Raw genomic sequence first — 16,511 nt, forward strand, 5'->3', positions numbered from 1 at the left:
TGAATGCCCAAGTAAAAGAATATGAAGAAGAAAATTTTCTGGAGACCGGGGAAATCCCAAGTAAGTGACCCATCAGTTCTATTTGCTTCAAAAGGAAAGATATCCAGTTTCCCCACAGAATTCAGTATTTGTAATATGAGGCTTAGTCATGCTTGTCACTCCTGTTTTCCCATATTCTGCCCAAACTTGCTCACCCACTGGAAGAGGAATCATTAGCTTTTTATTCCTGAAAACCTGTGATCTTTTAAACCACTTAATTGTTCTGCTACATTCCAGATCACTAATAGCCAGAGCAGCTGACATGGAGCTAGCACTTGAAGACCTGTAGACAGAACATCCTGAATACTGAATAAAACAGGCAGGAAGAGGCTTTTATGTTCCAATCAGAACCCGTGAAAACTTGCTTGGCTCTCAAAATCCAAAACAAAACCAAAGACCAGATTTAATGTCCTAATCTCAGAGACAAATGGAAGCAGACCAATTCAGACCAATCATTTATCATGACTATCCTGTTTATTCTCCCAGCTGCTAGCATCTTCCACCAACCAAAAAATTTCATATTTATTTTATATGTCCTTACTTGTATATATATTGTTTCTTCTGCTTGAATATTAACTTCTGGAAATCAGAGATTCTAATTTTTGTCTCCCCCAAACCCTGATTCTGGCACAGTATCTGACATAGACTACTCTTTAATAAATGTTTATTAATGATCAAACATTAAATGGAAACTAATTCCAATATTCCATAAGCTATTTGAAAAAAAGGTAAAGAAGGAATCCTAACAAATTTCTTCCACAAGACAAATATAGTTTTCATATTTGAATGAGAGACCCAAAAGAGAAGGGAAAATATAGAACAATTTCCCTGATGAATATTGATATTTAAAAAACCTTTAATAAAAACCTATCAAGATTACAACAATATAATACAAAGATCATATGCTATGACCAACCTGAAATTATGCCAGGAATATAGGGCCAGCTCAATATTAGAACTACAAACATAATTCAAAGCAGCTGGATGGTGCAATGGATAGACTGCTGGGCCTGAAGTCAAGAAGACCTGGATTCAAATCCAGTTTACTTAAAGATTACTAGAGTATCAACTAAAAAATGGTCAAAACAATTAACAACTTTATCAAAGTTGCAGAATATAAAATAAACCCACACAAATGATCAATATTTCTACATATTACTAACAAAACCTAGCAGGAAGAGATTAAAAAAAGAGATTCTACTTTTTAAAAACTAACAGTATAAAATATTTGGGAGCTTAGCTGCCAGAATTCACAGGAATTTTATTAATGCAATTTCAAAATAGTCTTCATACAAATAAAGACTTATTTTGAAAAGAGAGAGAGAGCGAGAACAATTGCTTGATGGTAGGCCAAGGCAACGTAATTGAAAATAAGAATACTAATTAAATCAATTCAGTTAATCAGTACTATACCAAGTAAATCATCAGAGGACTACTTTTTAAAGCAACAAAAAATTATAATGGAATAAAAAGTCAACAATATCAATGAACTCAATGGAGAAAATGAGAAGGAAAAGAGCTTGCCAGTAATAGACATCAAATTATACTAAAAAGTTGTCATTGTCAAAAACAATTTGGCATTGAATTTTTTAAAAGTATGTTTGATCAATGTAACAGATTAGGTACAATATATAGAAGCAAATGAACATGGCAACCTAGTGATTAATAAACCCAAAGATCCCAAATACTGAGGTAAGAACTCATTATCAAACTAAAAATGTCTGGGAAAACTTGAAAGGAGTCTGGGAAAAACTAAATGTAGACCAACATCTCAAAGTGTACATCAAAATTGGTTTAAAATATGTACATGTTTAGACACAGAGGTAATATAAGTAAATTGGTGAAGCATAGAAGAAATTACCTGTCAGATCTAACAAACAAGGAATAGAGAGATTCATGGGAAGCAAAATGAAATATTTTACTACATAAAATTGAAAAGTTTTTCTACATATAAAAGCAATTCAGCTAAAATTAGAAGAAAAGTAGAAAACTGGGTGGGGGGGATATTTATAATTTATCTAACATATGTCTATTTGTCAAATACATAGCAAACTGAATCAAATTTATAAGAATAAGAGTCATTCCCCAATTGATAAATAGTCAAGGCATAGGAACAGACAGTTTTCAGAGGAAGAAAGCAAAGTTAGTAGTAGTTTTATTAAAAATGCTATAAATAATTCAATAAATGTACATTAAAATAATTCTGAAGCACATATATATAATCACATGCATCAGTTGATTAGCATAACAGGAAAAAAATGACAAATGATGGAGATGTGGGAATATCAGTATACTAATGTACTATTGGTAGAGCTTTAAACATTCTGGAGAGCGATTTGGAACTGTGTCCAAAAAGTAATAAAACGGCACAACCAGATGATTAGTAGTTGAGAATCCCTTTGTTGAATCTCTGCTTTGGATGCTGCATTGGGTGCACAATTATCTGCAAACAAAAAAAATCATGCACCAACACTCTCTTCACTTTAGTTTGGCTTATAGGTTTTTCAAGTTGAAGAGTTTACATCAAGTGGGGTAACTGACTTTGATTCCATGTTTGTCCTCATTGAAGGCATTTGACAACATGGCTGGAGATATCCTAAAAGCATGGAGCAAGCACACAGCCTCCTTGTTTCACTCTATTGGTGACTGGGAAAGCTCTAGAGCATTCCCCATTATCCATTACCTAGGCAAGCATCCCATCATAAAACTGATGTACCATACTGATGAACTTATGTGGGCAACCAAATTTTGATATAATTTGCCATAAGCTTTCATGACTGACAATATCAAAGGCTTTGGTCAGAGCTACAAATGTTATATATAGATTTTTGTTCTAGTACTGAAATTTTTCCTGGAGTTGTCAGGAAATAAACACCATATCAATTGTTCCACAGACTTTTCTGAAGTCACACTGGCTCTCAGATAGATGAGCTTTTTCTAGGCATAGAGTCAGCCTATCAAGGAAGACTCTGGTAAGAATCTTGCCAGCACATGGACCCACACTTAACACTATGTACCAAGATAAGATCAAAATGGATCCATGATTTAGGCATAAATAATGAGATTATAAATAAATTAGAGGAACATAGGATAATTTATCTCTCAGACTTGTGGAGGAGGACGAAATTTGTGACCAAAAATGAACTAGAGATCATTATGGACCACAAAATAGAAAATTTTGATTATATCAAATTAAAAAGCCTGTGTACAAACAAAACTAATGCAAACAAGATTAGAAGGGAAGCAACAAACTGGGAAAACATCTTCACAGTTAAAGGTTCTGATAAAGGCCTCATTTCCAAAATATATAGAGAATTGACTCTAATTTATAAGAAATCAAGCCATTCTCCGATTGATAAATGGTCAAAAGATATGAACAGACAATTTTCAGATTTTGAAATTGAAACTATTTCTAGCCATATGAAAAGATGCTCCAAGTCATTATTAATCAGAGCAGTGCAAATTAAGACAACTCTAAGATACCCACTACACATCTGTCAGATTGGCTAAGATGATAGGTGTTAAGAGTTCAAATGTTGGAGTTTGTTCTCAGGGGACAGCCGGTTTAGAGGCTTAGAGCCCTTCGGATTTCTCCAAATCCAAAGGTTCTGTCCTTCAGCCTCTGCCTCTGCCTTCTTCTGCCTCCAACAGAGATGGAAGATCTCTCTTATCTCCTTCTGGGGGGCCCAGCCGCCAATTTGCCGCGGAGAGAGGGCTTCTGGCGTAGCTCCACTGAAATCCCAAAAGTGTTCTCTGCAGCAGAGTCGTTTCTCTCGAGTCTAGCGCGATCAGCCAGCCAAGAGGAAAAATATATATTCTGGAATGGCTGTCTCGCCTTATATCTGAACCTTCTGAGAGAATGGGATTATGGGTTTTCTCCCATAGTGCTCTCTGGCCCGAAGAGCTTTAAGGTGTGGACTTTGAGTAAAGGTGGGAACACAAGCCTTGTCTTGATTAGTTCTACTTAGTACCTTGTTTCAGGTTCTGGCCAAAACAATTTCTTGTAAGATTAGATCAACTCTAATTACTTAGCAGTTAGTAAGGATTCCAACAGATAGGGAAAGATAATGATGAATGTTGGAGGGGATGCAGGAAAAGTGGGACACTGATGCATTGTTGGTGGAGTTGTGAACTAATTCAACCATTCTGGAGCGCAATCTATAATCATGCACAAAAAGTTATCAAACTGTGCATACCCTTTGATCCAGCAGTGCTACTACTGGGCTTATACCCCAAAGAGATATTAAAGAAGGGAAAGGGACCTGTATGTGCCAAAATGTTTGTGGCAGCCCTGTTTGTAGTGGCTAGAAACTGGAAAATGAATGGATGCCCATCAATTGGAGAATGGTTGGGTAAATTGTGGTATATGAATGTTATGGAATATTATTTTTCTGTAAGAAATGACCAGCAGGATGAATACAGAGAGGCTTGGAGAGACTTACATGAACTGATGCTAAGTGGAATGAGCAGAACCAGGAGATCATTATATACTTCAACAACGATACTGTATGAGGATGTATTCTGATGGAAGTGGATTTCTTTGAAAAAGAGAAAATTTAACTCAGTTTCAATTGATCAACAATGGACAGAAGCAGCTACACCCAAAGAAAGAACACTGGGAAATGAATGTAAACTGTTTGCATTTTGGTTTTTCTTCCCAGGTTATTTTTACCTTCTGAATCCAATTCTTCCTATGCAACAAGAGAACTGCTCAGTTCTGCACACATAAATTGTATCTAGGATATACTGTGACATATTTAACATGTATAGGACTGCTTGACATCTGGGGGAGGGGGTGGAGAGGGAGGGGAAAAGTTGGAACAGAAGTAAATGCAAAGGATAATGTTGTAAAAGATTACCCAGGCATGGGCTCTGTCAATAAAAAGTTATAATTAATTAAGAAATAAAAAAAATTTAAAAAAAAAGAATCTTGCCTGCAGTGATTAAGAGAGAGACCTCCTCTGTAATTGTCACAGGTCAATCTATTCCCTTTGCCTTTATAAAGATGGACAGTGGAGACATCCTTGAACTCCTGAGGCATAACTTCCTCTTGCCATATAATTTGGAAGATTTTAGTCAATTTTTGTATGAGCAATAAACTCCCCAACTTGTAAATCTCAGCTAGAATAGAATCAGTACCCAGAGCTTGACCACATAAAAGTAGCTAATGGCATTCAAAACCTCCTCTTCAGTTGGCACTTCAATGAATAATTTCAGATCGAAGTAAATGGTCAATAGCTTCAGCATTGAGTGATGATGATCTGTTAGGAACGCTATCGAAGTGTTCAGCCCATCCCTCCAGGACCATGTCCTTGTTACTAATCAATGGGGCACCATCAGCACTGAGTAGTTGAGTTTAGCCTGCAAATAGCCTTCATGGATCAATTCTTTGCTGCTTGTGCTAGTTTTGATCTAACAATTAACATCACAAGCACATGGCCCCTCCATTAGCCAGCACCATATCATCCATATATGGAACCATCAGTTACAATAAAGGGTAAAGTTTTGAATGCTGTGGATTCATTTACCTTTTCCAGGAGTGTCCACAGTGATACTGAGACTGACATTGCCAGAGCTAGTTCAGTGTTTGGGAGGCTCCAAAGGAAAGTTTGGAGGAGAGGAATCAGACTGACTGTCAAACTGAAGGTCTACAGAATCATCATACTCACCCCATTGTTATCTGCTTGTGAAATCCGGGCAGTCTACCAGTGCTATGCCAGGAAACTGAATTGTTTCTGTTTAAATTGTCTTGGGAAGATTCTGAAGATCACCTGGCAGGATAAGATACCAGACATTGCAGTCCTTTTTTGAACTAAACTGCCAATCATATCAACTCTGCTGCAGAGAGCACAACTCCATTGGGCTGGCCACATTGTTCAAATGTTAAATGTATGCTTGCCAGAAATATTATTTTATGGAGAACTCACACAGGGCAAGCACTCACAAGATGGTCAGAAAAAGTAATACAAAAACACTCTCAAGGTCTCTCTTAAGAATTTTAGAATCTGAGGCCACTTTCAATGATCTCATGATGAAGAAGGCCATCTACACCCAGAGAGAGAACTGTGGGAATCGAGTGTGGATCATACTCTTTTTGTTTTTATTCATTTGCATTTTGTTTTCTTATTCATTTTCTTTCCTTTTTGATCTGATCTTTCTTGAGCAGCAAGATAATTGTACAAATATGTTTACATATGTTGGATTTAACATATTTTAACATGTATAGCACATATTGGATTACTTGCCATCTAGGGGAGGGGATAGGAGGAAGAAGGAGAAAATTTGAAACAGAAGGCTATGCAAGGATCAATGTTGCAAAATTATGTAGGCATATATTTTGAAAATAAAAAGCTTAATAAAAAAGGGGGAAAAGGGAACTTTAGAATCTATTGTTCAGAATCCCTAGTTCTCATGAAAATCACATTGCCATCTGTATCAGTGAGCATGCCCTGGAAGTTTTCATCTTTTCTGAAACTTCCACTTAGAGGCACCATTGTCTTGATTGATAAATGCCTAACCTGGGCCAAGATTTCAGGCAGCTCCAGTTATGCTCCAATATCTTCACAAGACTGCCCTCATTTCCTCACTGCCCCTTGATGAACTATGTGTCCCTTCCATTCCCCAGTTCTGCAATTCAAATATTTTCTTTTTCTACTCTTTCCCTTTAGACAGTGATAAAGACAGCCCAGGACCCTGAGTCCTAGAGATCTGGGAATGGCAGTGCCCTTTAGATCACTAGTCCTACTTCTACTCCAGAGCCCATAGCCAGGGAAATTCAATCTGGCAACTGCTTTTTAGGGCACTGAAGCCTCTGTCACACATACTGAAGACCCAGAAAAGAAAGTTTCCTCACTGAGGGTCCTTTGTACTGACAGATGTTCAATATCAAATAGAGTAATCCATTTATCCATGGAAGCAGCATTAAAGATGTATTGCCATCAGCTTTGACAGGGCACCCACTCGATGGATCATGGGGCCTTTCCATTGACTTCTAATTAAAACTTTTCATATGTGCTGCCTCCCATGTTAGTATGTGAATTTCCTGAGAACATGAAATGTCTGGCTTTTTATCTATATCCCTAGCACTTAGCACAGTCCTTTTTACTTACTAAATACTTAATAATCCTTTTCCCATCCATTCATAATATAATTTGCCAGTATTCCTAAGTGTGTTAGTCTACTCCCTAATATCCCCACTTGATCCCAAAAGTTTTTCAAACCAAAGTGCTCCTCCTTGGTCACTACTCCTCTATGAATGTTGTTTCCCCATATTAGAATGTAATAGACTATGCTTTGTTTTTGTTTCTATCTATATTTCAAACACTTTACATAGTGTAAAGGGCAGCTAGGTGATGAAGTAGATAGACCACTAGATCTGGAATCAGGAAAACCTGAGTTCAAATCTAACCTCAGATACTATATGATTCTGTGCAAATCACTTAACCCTATTTGCCTCATTCTGCTCATCTATAAACTGAAATTGGAGCAGTAAATGGCAAACCACTCCAATATCTTTGCTAGGAAAAGTCCCAATAGAGTCATAAAGAATCAAAAATGATTGAACAACATTGACAAAATAGTCAACAAATATAATTTCATTTTATCTTCACAAAATCCTCAGAGCTGAGTACTATTATTAACCCCATTTTATAAGTAAGGAGATTGAGACAGTCAGAGGTTAATTGACTTGGCTAACATTTGAGGCTGGATTTGAACTCAGCTCTTCTTGACTCTGAGTTTAGTACTTTTCATTAATAACTAGCAGATACAGTAGCTACTTTCAGTGGGCTTTTATGTAAAATAGGAATTAGACTTGTTCTTCTTTACCTTGGAAAGCAAAGCCAGGAACAGAAGATTTAAATTTAAATTAAATTTAGACTTGATTTTAGGAAAAATTCCTAACAATTAATCTATTCAAAAGTCAAATGGAATTGAAGGCAGTAAATTTTTAAATGAAAAAGCAAAATTTTAAAGCAAACTCTTGATAACCCTTTACTGGTAAATTGTACATAATAATAAAATAAAATTCTTATTCAAGACTGGGTTAGGAGGATTGTTGGAAGATGACAAAATTTCAAGCTCTCTTGATCTCCCCCAAAAACAAGACAAAATAGTGCCTCAGGGTGAACATGCAACAATAAAAATAAACAAGAATTGGAGCAGAATAGTGGTCCTCCTGGGACAACCAGTTAAGATCTGAAGATCCCAAAATAGAGATTTGGCCTAAGTAAAGTGTTAGCATCTCCAGGCTGGTCCATTGAAACAACTTTCACATCCTGAATAGTGTGGGGAGTAGGGCATCTAAGTAGGGGAAGATTGAAGCAACCTCTGCTGATAAAAAGAGAATTCTTAGTCAGTGGGGAATTGGAGGAGTAGTATAAGTGAAAGTAGATGTGTCATGCTGTATACAACCTTGTCTATCGGAGGCCATGAAAAAGGTAAAGGAAAGGGGAGAATTTTCTGAAGGAGCTGAATGGTTCCTTTCCTAAGAGTCAAATAGGTTGGTCTGGCAAAGCATGAGGTTGAAGAGAGCCACTCTAAATAATAGTCATGTGGAAACAAACTAAATATTTAGGAAGTATCCATAAATTAGAAAATGGTAAACAAACTGCCATATATGATTAAACAAACTGAATCACAAGAAGTAACAGGAATGATTTCTGAGAAACCTGGAAAGAATCTGTGAACTGATTCAGAGAGAAATGAGCAAAATCAGAAGAATAATGTATACAAATATTGTAAAATGAGGGAATTAAGTTCTTTGATCTGTAAGGTCTTCTTGAGCCCTAAATCTGTGATCTAACTTTTCTCTGGACCCTACACTGTTCTTGGAACTAACATTGTCATGACAAAAGACATATGAAGCTGTCTGTCTCCCTGAGAAATGGCAATGGCATCATGTCCTGTGTAGCTGACATTCTAACTGGTTCAGAGCAGAATGGAATCTTTGTGTCCCAGGGATGGGATACCAGAACAAGGAAAAATATTTTTGGAAAGAAACAGTGAAGCACTTTGAGCACGGAAATCCAGGTGAGCCACCAAGTAACTCAAGAATTACAGCTGATGGGTAGATCTGGGTGACTCAATGAGAAGCTAGAAAGGGTTTTGTTCATCAACTTAAACAGGACATAAACATAAATAGGGCATGCCAAGCTGACTTTTTTTTCTGACATAGGTGACTAAACTGATATACTAAGTATAATGCTACATCACAAAATTTACCTAAAATTCAGAAAAGCATTGGATTAAATTTCTTATATTATTCTCATGGAAAGGGTGATGAGCTACAAGTTAAAGAATAGTTCCATTAAAGAAAAAAATGGATTCCATACTCTGTATTTTATGCACAAGCCTGCCATTATTTGAACATTAATAAGTTAACATTATTTTAATTCTAAGCATTTCTATGTACAAACCACAAAAGTCAACTCAGGCATCTGTCTAACACAAGACATGTCAGAGTAAGTTGTGGAAATAGTGATCTGAGGAAATGTGACTATGTGACAAAGTTTAGGGATAATACGTAGATTACTTTAGTTAATGGAACCATAATCCTTTCTGATTGAAGGTCATTTTGTCATACTGCTTCTTGAGCAATAGGATAAATAATAGTTAGGAGTTTATAGAGGAAGTTTAAGTCCTACCCTGAACTTAGAACAGCAATTGCTGTGAATCTAGGCCTCTGGGGAAAGCAGCTATTCCCCTGAGCTCAGGGTTGAATAATCTGGGGAGGTTTTTGTTTAGGACTGAAGCACTGTGAAGGAGGAGAATGAGTTCCTTGCTGACAGAAATAAATGGCAACATCCTCAGGCTCCAGCTTGCTGATTGTGAGGGTGAAATCTGTCCCAGAACCACTGCCACTGAATCGAGAGGGAGTGCCAGAATATAAATTGGAGACTCCGTAAATCAGTAATTTCACAGGATTTCCTTGTTTGTGTTGGTACCACTGTAGATAAGTGTATCCATTACTGTGTAGCAGGCTCTGACTGGCTTTGCAGTTGATGGTGACTCTCTCTCCCAGAGCTACAGACAGGAAGGCTGGGGATTGAGTCAGAATAACTTCCCCTTGGGAACCTGAAATTAATCATAAAACATATAAGGTTATAGAACCAAGAGTGTCTGCTCTCTTCTCAAACTTCCCTTTAATCTCTGACCATGGAATATTTGTTATTTTCTTTCCAGTTCCTTTTACCTAATTCCTATATTGTTGCTCAAAGACTTTTCTCATCAAGACAGAGAATACAAGGATTTCAAATGGCCTCTCCCCACATCATCCCCACCCAAACCTTTGTTCTTCATAATCTCCTTCCTACTTTCTCCTTATTTACCTGGGAGCCAGAGCAACAGGAGGCACAGGAGCTGAGCTGAGGACTCGCTCCACACTGATCTCTGTCCAGTGCTGATACCTTCCCCAGAAGGACTGTTCTTTTGATAAAGATTTTGAGCAACAGGGAGGAGTTTGGGCAAGAGTGGATGCAAAACAGCCAGATTTGGGGGGAAGCTCCATCATCTCCAAGTCACAGAATGTTTTTCTCAGTTCTTCCCAAAACATCCCCTGCGAGAAGGTAGACACATTTCAGGCTTCCAACAGTGTGTCTCCCTCAGATGCTTATGGAATCACTACATGATCAAGGCTACTTTTCCTCTGGGACAACCGCTTCTAATCTTTTCCTAAAAATTACTCCCCTTAATCTTTAACACATACTATTTCATCTCATCACAACCTTTTTTTCCCCTATAACTCCCATCCCATCTCAAAGCCATTAACTAGTAATAGGGCCTTGAATAAATTCTTAAATGCAGTTTCCTAATCTATGAAATGGAAAGAAAAGTAATCAGACAATCCATTTGGTAAGGTGATTTTTAAGGGAAATTGCTTTGGAAACTTTAAAGTGCTATTAAAAATGAGGGGGATCATTTCTAGTATTTGTTACCATGTTGCTGTAATGAGTTCCTTCAGAAAAAATTCTGAGAATTCTTGCCTATAGTCCACCCATTCTAAAATGTTGTTGTCCATCTATTGAGTATATTTTTAAAAACCAAAATAATATTGTACCTCTGTCATGTTTTTATCAATTAAACTTAAATTTTAGTAACATCAATTTAAAAAAGAGATAATTTTGCAACAAGTTAATATCTTTCTCTTATTCCTTTACATTTAATGTTCCAAAGATGGACAAAATATCTGCTTTTTGCAGCTGAATGAAAGGATTTTTGTATCAGCTCATTTTTTTTTCAGGCCTGCTTAGAGTGTTTGAGGCAGTAGTAAGAGCTAACATTTATACAGCCCTTTTTGATCTACAAAGTAGTCTTAAAAATATGTCTTTGATCCTACCAATAAGCCAATAATATAGATGCTGACATCCCTGATTTCCAGAAAAGAAAAATGAGACAGAAAAAGTTAAGAGACTTGCCATGAATCACTATTTTCCATCTTCTTGAAGTGCCAATTGCTTTATTTTTTCTAAATTTAGGATATGTTAATTTTTTCGAGAGGAAAAAAATTTTTTGATATTTTATTTTATTTAATAATAACTTTATATTGACAGAATCCATGCCAGGGTAATTTTTTTTTACAACATTATCTCTTGCACTCGTTTCTGTTCTGATTTTTCCCCTCCCTCCCTCCATCCCCTCCCCTAGATGGCAAGCAGTCCTATATATGTTAGATATGTTGCAGTATATCCTAGATACAATATATGTTTGCAGAACTGAACAGTTCTCTTGTTGCACAGGGAGAATTGGATTCAGAAGGTAAAAATAACCTGGGAAGAAAAACAAAAATGCAGATAGTTCGCATTCGTTTCCCAGTGTTCTTTCTTTGGGTGTAGCTGCTTCTGTCCATCACTTATCAATTGAAGCTCAGTTAGATCTCTTTGTCAAAGAAATCCACTTCCATCAAAATACATCCTCATACAATATCGTTGTCGAAGTGTATAATGATCTGGTTCTGCTCATTTCACTTAGCATCAGTTCATGTAAGTCTCACCAAGCCTCTCTGTATTCATCCTGGTGGTCATTTCTTACAGAACAATAATATTCCATAACATTTATATACCACAATTTACCCAGCCATTCTCCAATTGATGGGCATCCATTCATTTTCCAGTTTCTAGCCACTACAAACAGGGCTGCCACAAACATTTTGGCACATACAGGTCTCTTTCCCTTCTTTAGTATTTCTTTGGGATATAAGCCCAATAGAAACACTGCTGGATCAAAGGCTATGCACAATTTGATAATTTTTGGGGCATAATTCCAGACTGCTCTCCAGAATGGTTGAATTAGTTCACAACTCCACCAACAATGCATCAGTGTGCCAGTTTCCTTGCATCCCCTCCAACATTCATCATTATTTTTTCCTGTCATCTTAGCCAATCTGACAGGTGTGTAGTGGTATCTCAGAGTTGTCTTAATTTGCATTTCTCTGATCAATAATGTTTTGGAACACTCTTTCATATGAGTGGTAATAGTTTCAATTTCATCATCTGAAAATTGTCTGTTCATATCCTTTGACCATTTATCAGTTGGAGAATGGCTTGATTTTTAATAAATTTGAGTCAGTTCTCTATATATTTTGGAAATGAGACCTTTATCAGAACCTTTAACTGTGAAGATGTTTTCCCAGTTTGTTGCTTCCCTTCTAATCTTGTTTGCATTAGTTTTGTTTGTACAAAGGCCTTTTAATTTGATGTAATCAAAATTTTCTATTTTGTGATCAGTAATGGTCTCTAGTTCATCTTTGGTCACAAATTTCTTTCTCCTCCACAGGTCTGAGAGATAAATTATCCTATGTTCCTCTAATTTATTTATAATCTCGTTCTTTATGCCTAGGTCATGGACCCATTTTGATCTTATCTTGGTATATGGTGTTAAGTGTGGGTCCATGCCTAATTTTGTGCCAATTGCTTTATAATCATCTGGAGTCCCTTCTTTGAGGATGTGGGGTTTCCCTATTGACCCTTGCTTTCTACAACTGGGCTCATAGGACCCTACTCCTCTAGTATAGATGTGGTTTTCAATACACAATTTATGTCTAGGGAAAAGCCTGTGGGCCAGCCAACAATTAATTAATGATTTTAGATGCTAAGAATAACGTGTAAACAATTGGATTCAGTTTTATGTGTATATACACAAATATTTGTTGCTGAGTCGTTTTAGTCATACCCAACTCTTTGTGACTCTTTTTTAGGGTTTACTTGGCAAAGTTAATCAGGTGACTTGCCATTTCCTTCTGATCTCATTTTACAAATGAGGACACTAAGACAAACAGAGTGAAGAGATTTGCCCAGAATCATACATCTAGTAAGTGTCTCAGTCTAAAGATGTCTTCCTGACTCCAGCCCCAGTCCTCTACCCACTGTTTCATCTTGCTGCCCCACACAGATGTTTATATATGTATATGCCTATAAATATAGATACATATATATAATGTACACACAGACATATATGTATGTATGTGTGAATACATATATGTTTCATGATATTCCCATGTGCTTTTGATTTCCTTTCTGAGCTTTTTTGTCCACATAAGTTGGAGATCATGAGACTTAGTATGATGATCCTTTTTAAAATATTGTGCTTGAATTTTTATGGGTAATTATTAAATCCAGATAGGTAATTATAATTTATGATTTGGTCTATGAAAATGTGCCAGGCTCAGGATAGCTTATTGGTTATCTTTCAGGATTATTTTACTCTATATTTTTAGTAGAAAGATCTATCATATGTCAAAGAAGCCACCATGAGAAAAATTGGTAATTTTTAATATATTCTTATTCCCAAGTTGTTATGCTAGAGATTTTGGGATACTTCCTTTTGGGTAAGTTGGTTGAGCCATCTTGCTCCCAGTAGGAGAACTTCTTGCCGTTGTATTGTCTGGTATATTTATCTATGTATACCTTGTCTGATTTTCTGTTTTGCTATAGAATTAAATAAATGGTTTCCTTTTCTATACATAAGTTTATTGTGGCACTAGTTTTCGTGGCAAAAGAATCAGGCCTTAAATTTAAAGTTTGAGATCTGCTCCCACCAATTAATGAAAAAGTAATCAGGAGTTAGATAAACCATATCAGCTAAACTATCAGTATTTGAGGAAGCAGATAGATATAATTCTATCCTAAACTCCCTCTCTCTGAGAAGTAGCCAAACTCCTGCTTCTCTTTCTAGCAGGAATTAAAGTCTCTCTTGAAGAAAGGGAGGGAAGAAGAGATAGCAATTCAATAAAATTTTATCGCTTACAAAACACAAAATGTTTCTACATATATTGTTTTATTTGACTTTCAGAAACACCTTTGTTTGATAGAAAAAGTATTATTATCCATATTTCACAGGAGAAAAACTGGCTTAGAATATTGAATATGATTAAGATGATATAAGATCCAGGGCCATTTCCATCATGTTACACTCAATCTTAAGCAGGGAGGTAAGTAGTATAGATTGAAGAAAGGTCTTCTCAGATGAGGGCTGAGAAAAAGTCTATCTTAACCTTAGCGTAGTAGCTGCTGTGAATGTAGGACTCTAGGGGAAGCAGCTGTCCCCCTGACCTCAGGGAATGATTTTGTTCAGGGCTGTAGCACTGTGTAGGAGACCAGTAAGTGCTCTGCCCACAGAAGTACACTGCACCATCTTCAGATTCTAGGCTGCTGATTGTGAGAGTGAAATCTGTCCCAGACCCACTACCACTGAATCGAGAGGGAATACCAGGAGTTAGATTGGAAACTCTGTAAATCAGAGATTTAATAGGTTTTTCTCTTTTCAGTTGATACCAATGTAGGTAAGTATGCCCATTACCATGTAAGAGACTCTGACTGGCCTTGCAGTTGATGGTGACTCTCTCTCCTACAGCTGCAGAGAGCGTCTCTGGAGATTGGGTCAGAACAACTTCCCCTTTCAAATCTGAAAAAAACACAGTGAGATAATTAAGGTTAAAGAGCCAAAAGTATGTATTTTCCATTCTCAAACTCCATCTCTAACTACAAAAATCTACTAATTTATCTCACTAAATCCTTTTTCTTCTAATTCCTACATCATCTCTCAAAGACTTTTTTCATTGAGACAGAAAAAGTAGCACAGTTCACATTGTAAGGTTCTCTCCCAGCTTTCTTTCTTCCATAATCTCCTCTCCACCATAATTTCTCCACATTCTCTTTTCTCACCTGGGAACCAAAGGAACAGGAGGAAGAGGAGTTGAGCTGAAGACTCCATCTGCACACTAAGCTCTGTCTAATGCTGATCCTCTACCAACAGGGCAAGATTATTGATAAAGATTTTGAGTAGCAGGGAGGAGTTGAATGGAGGAATGAATGCAAAACAACTGAGTAATAGGGGAAGTCCCATCATCTCCACATATGGATGATGTGGTGCTGACTGATGGAGGGTCCATGTTTTCGCAATATTAATAGACCAAAATTAGCACAAACAGCAAAGAATTGATCCATGAAGGCTATTTATAGGCTAAAGACCTATGCCTTTCATAGGCATTTATGCCTATGCATCTCAACTACTCAGTGCTGATGGTGCCTCATTGATTAGTAAAAAGGACATGGTCCTGGAGGGATGGGCTGAACACTTTGATAGTGTTCTAAACAGATCATCTTCAATCATTGCTGAAACTATTGACCATTTACCTCAATCTGAAATTAATCATTGATGTTCCAACTGAAGAGGTTTTGAATGCCATTAGCTACTTTTATGTGGTCAAGCTCTGGGTACTGATTCTATTCTAGCTGAGATTTACAAGTTGGGGAGTTTATTGCTCATATAAAATTTGACTGAAATCTTCCAAATAATATGGCAAGAAGAAGTTATGTCTCAGGAGTTCAAGGATGCCTCCATTGTCCATCTTTATAAAGGCAAAGGGAATAGATTGTTCTGTGACAATTACAGAGGAGGTCTCTCTCTTAATCACTGCAGGCAAGATTCTTACCAGAGTCCTCCTTGATAGACTATCTCTTTACTTTATTATTGGATTTACTTTTACTCCTTGTTTCTGTCTCTTTACTGGATTCCCTTAGAATTCAGTATGCTTTGTAATGGCGTACCATTACTTTCAATAAACTTTGCCCTTTGACTAGAAGACAGATTCAAGCCTGCAAATTCTTTTAAGACACCTCACGACACCAGTCTGGGACCCCAAACTTTTGGGGTCTCTCCCCTTCCAAACCTCAACAATTCAACAATTGTTGACTTGCCAGTGTAGCCTGGGATTGGCTATTATTAAGCCAAGTCCAAATTCATCTACATAGAGAATTTCAGTATGCTTTGAAGATGAATTTTCCAATATGGAAGAAGTCAGGGAGAGTGTTCCCTGCTTTAGGGAGAGTGCTGAAAATGTATAATGCAAGAGACTTTGGACTATGAGTTTACATTCAGCAGCTGCTTTTAGTATGCTTACGACATGTTAAACATCAGGCTCTTAGATTGGCTGCAATTACAGAATTAGAAGTAAAAACACAATAAAAAAAACTTTC

General features: G+C 36.9%; 2 gene segments (V, D, J or C); both read right to left on the minus strand.

Moving 5' to 3' along the window:
- Positions 1–9,748: 9,748 nt before the first annotated feature.
- On the minus strand, positions 9,749–11,104 carry LOC127546388 (immunoglobulin kappa variable 3-20-like). The segment is given in 3 exon segments: positions 9,749–10,113; positions 10,368–10,464; positions 11,096–11,104. Coding segments are annotated over 3 exon segments (471 nt in total).
- Positions 11,105–14,431: 3,327 nt separating this feature from the next.
- On the minus strand, positions 14,432–15,263 carry LOC127547569 (immunoglobulin kappa variable 3-11-like). The segment is given in 2 exon segments: positions 14,432–14,937; positions 15,198–15,263. Coding segments are annotated over 2 exon segments (492 nt in total).
- Between the last annotated feature and the right edge of the window lie 1,248 nt (positions 15,264–16,511).

This window comes from Antechinus flavipes, chromosome 2 (genome assembly GCF_016432865.1).
Source record: "Antechinus flavipes isolate AdamAnt ecotype Samford, QLD, Australia chromosome 2, AdamAnt_v2, whole genome shotgun sequence".
NCBI lineage: Eukaryota > Metazoa > Chordata > Mammalia > Dasyuromorphia > Dasyuridae > Antechinus > Antechinus flavipes.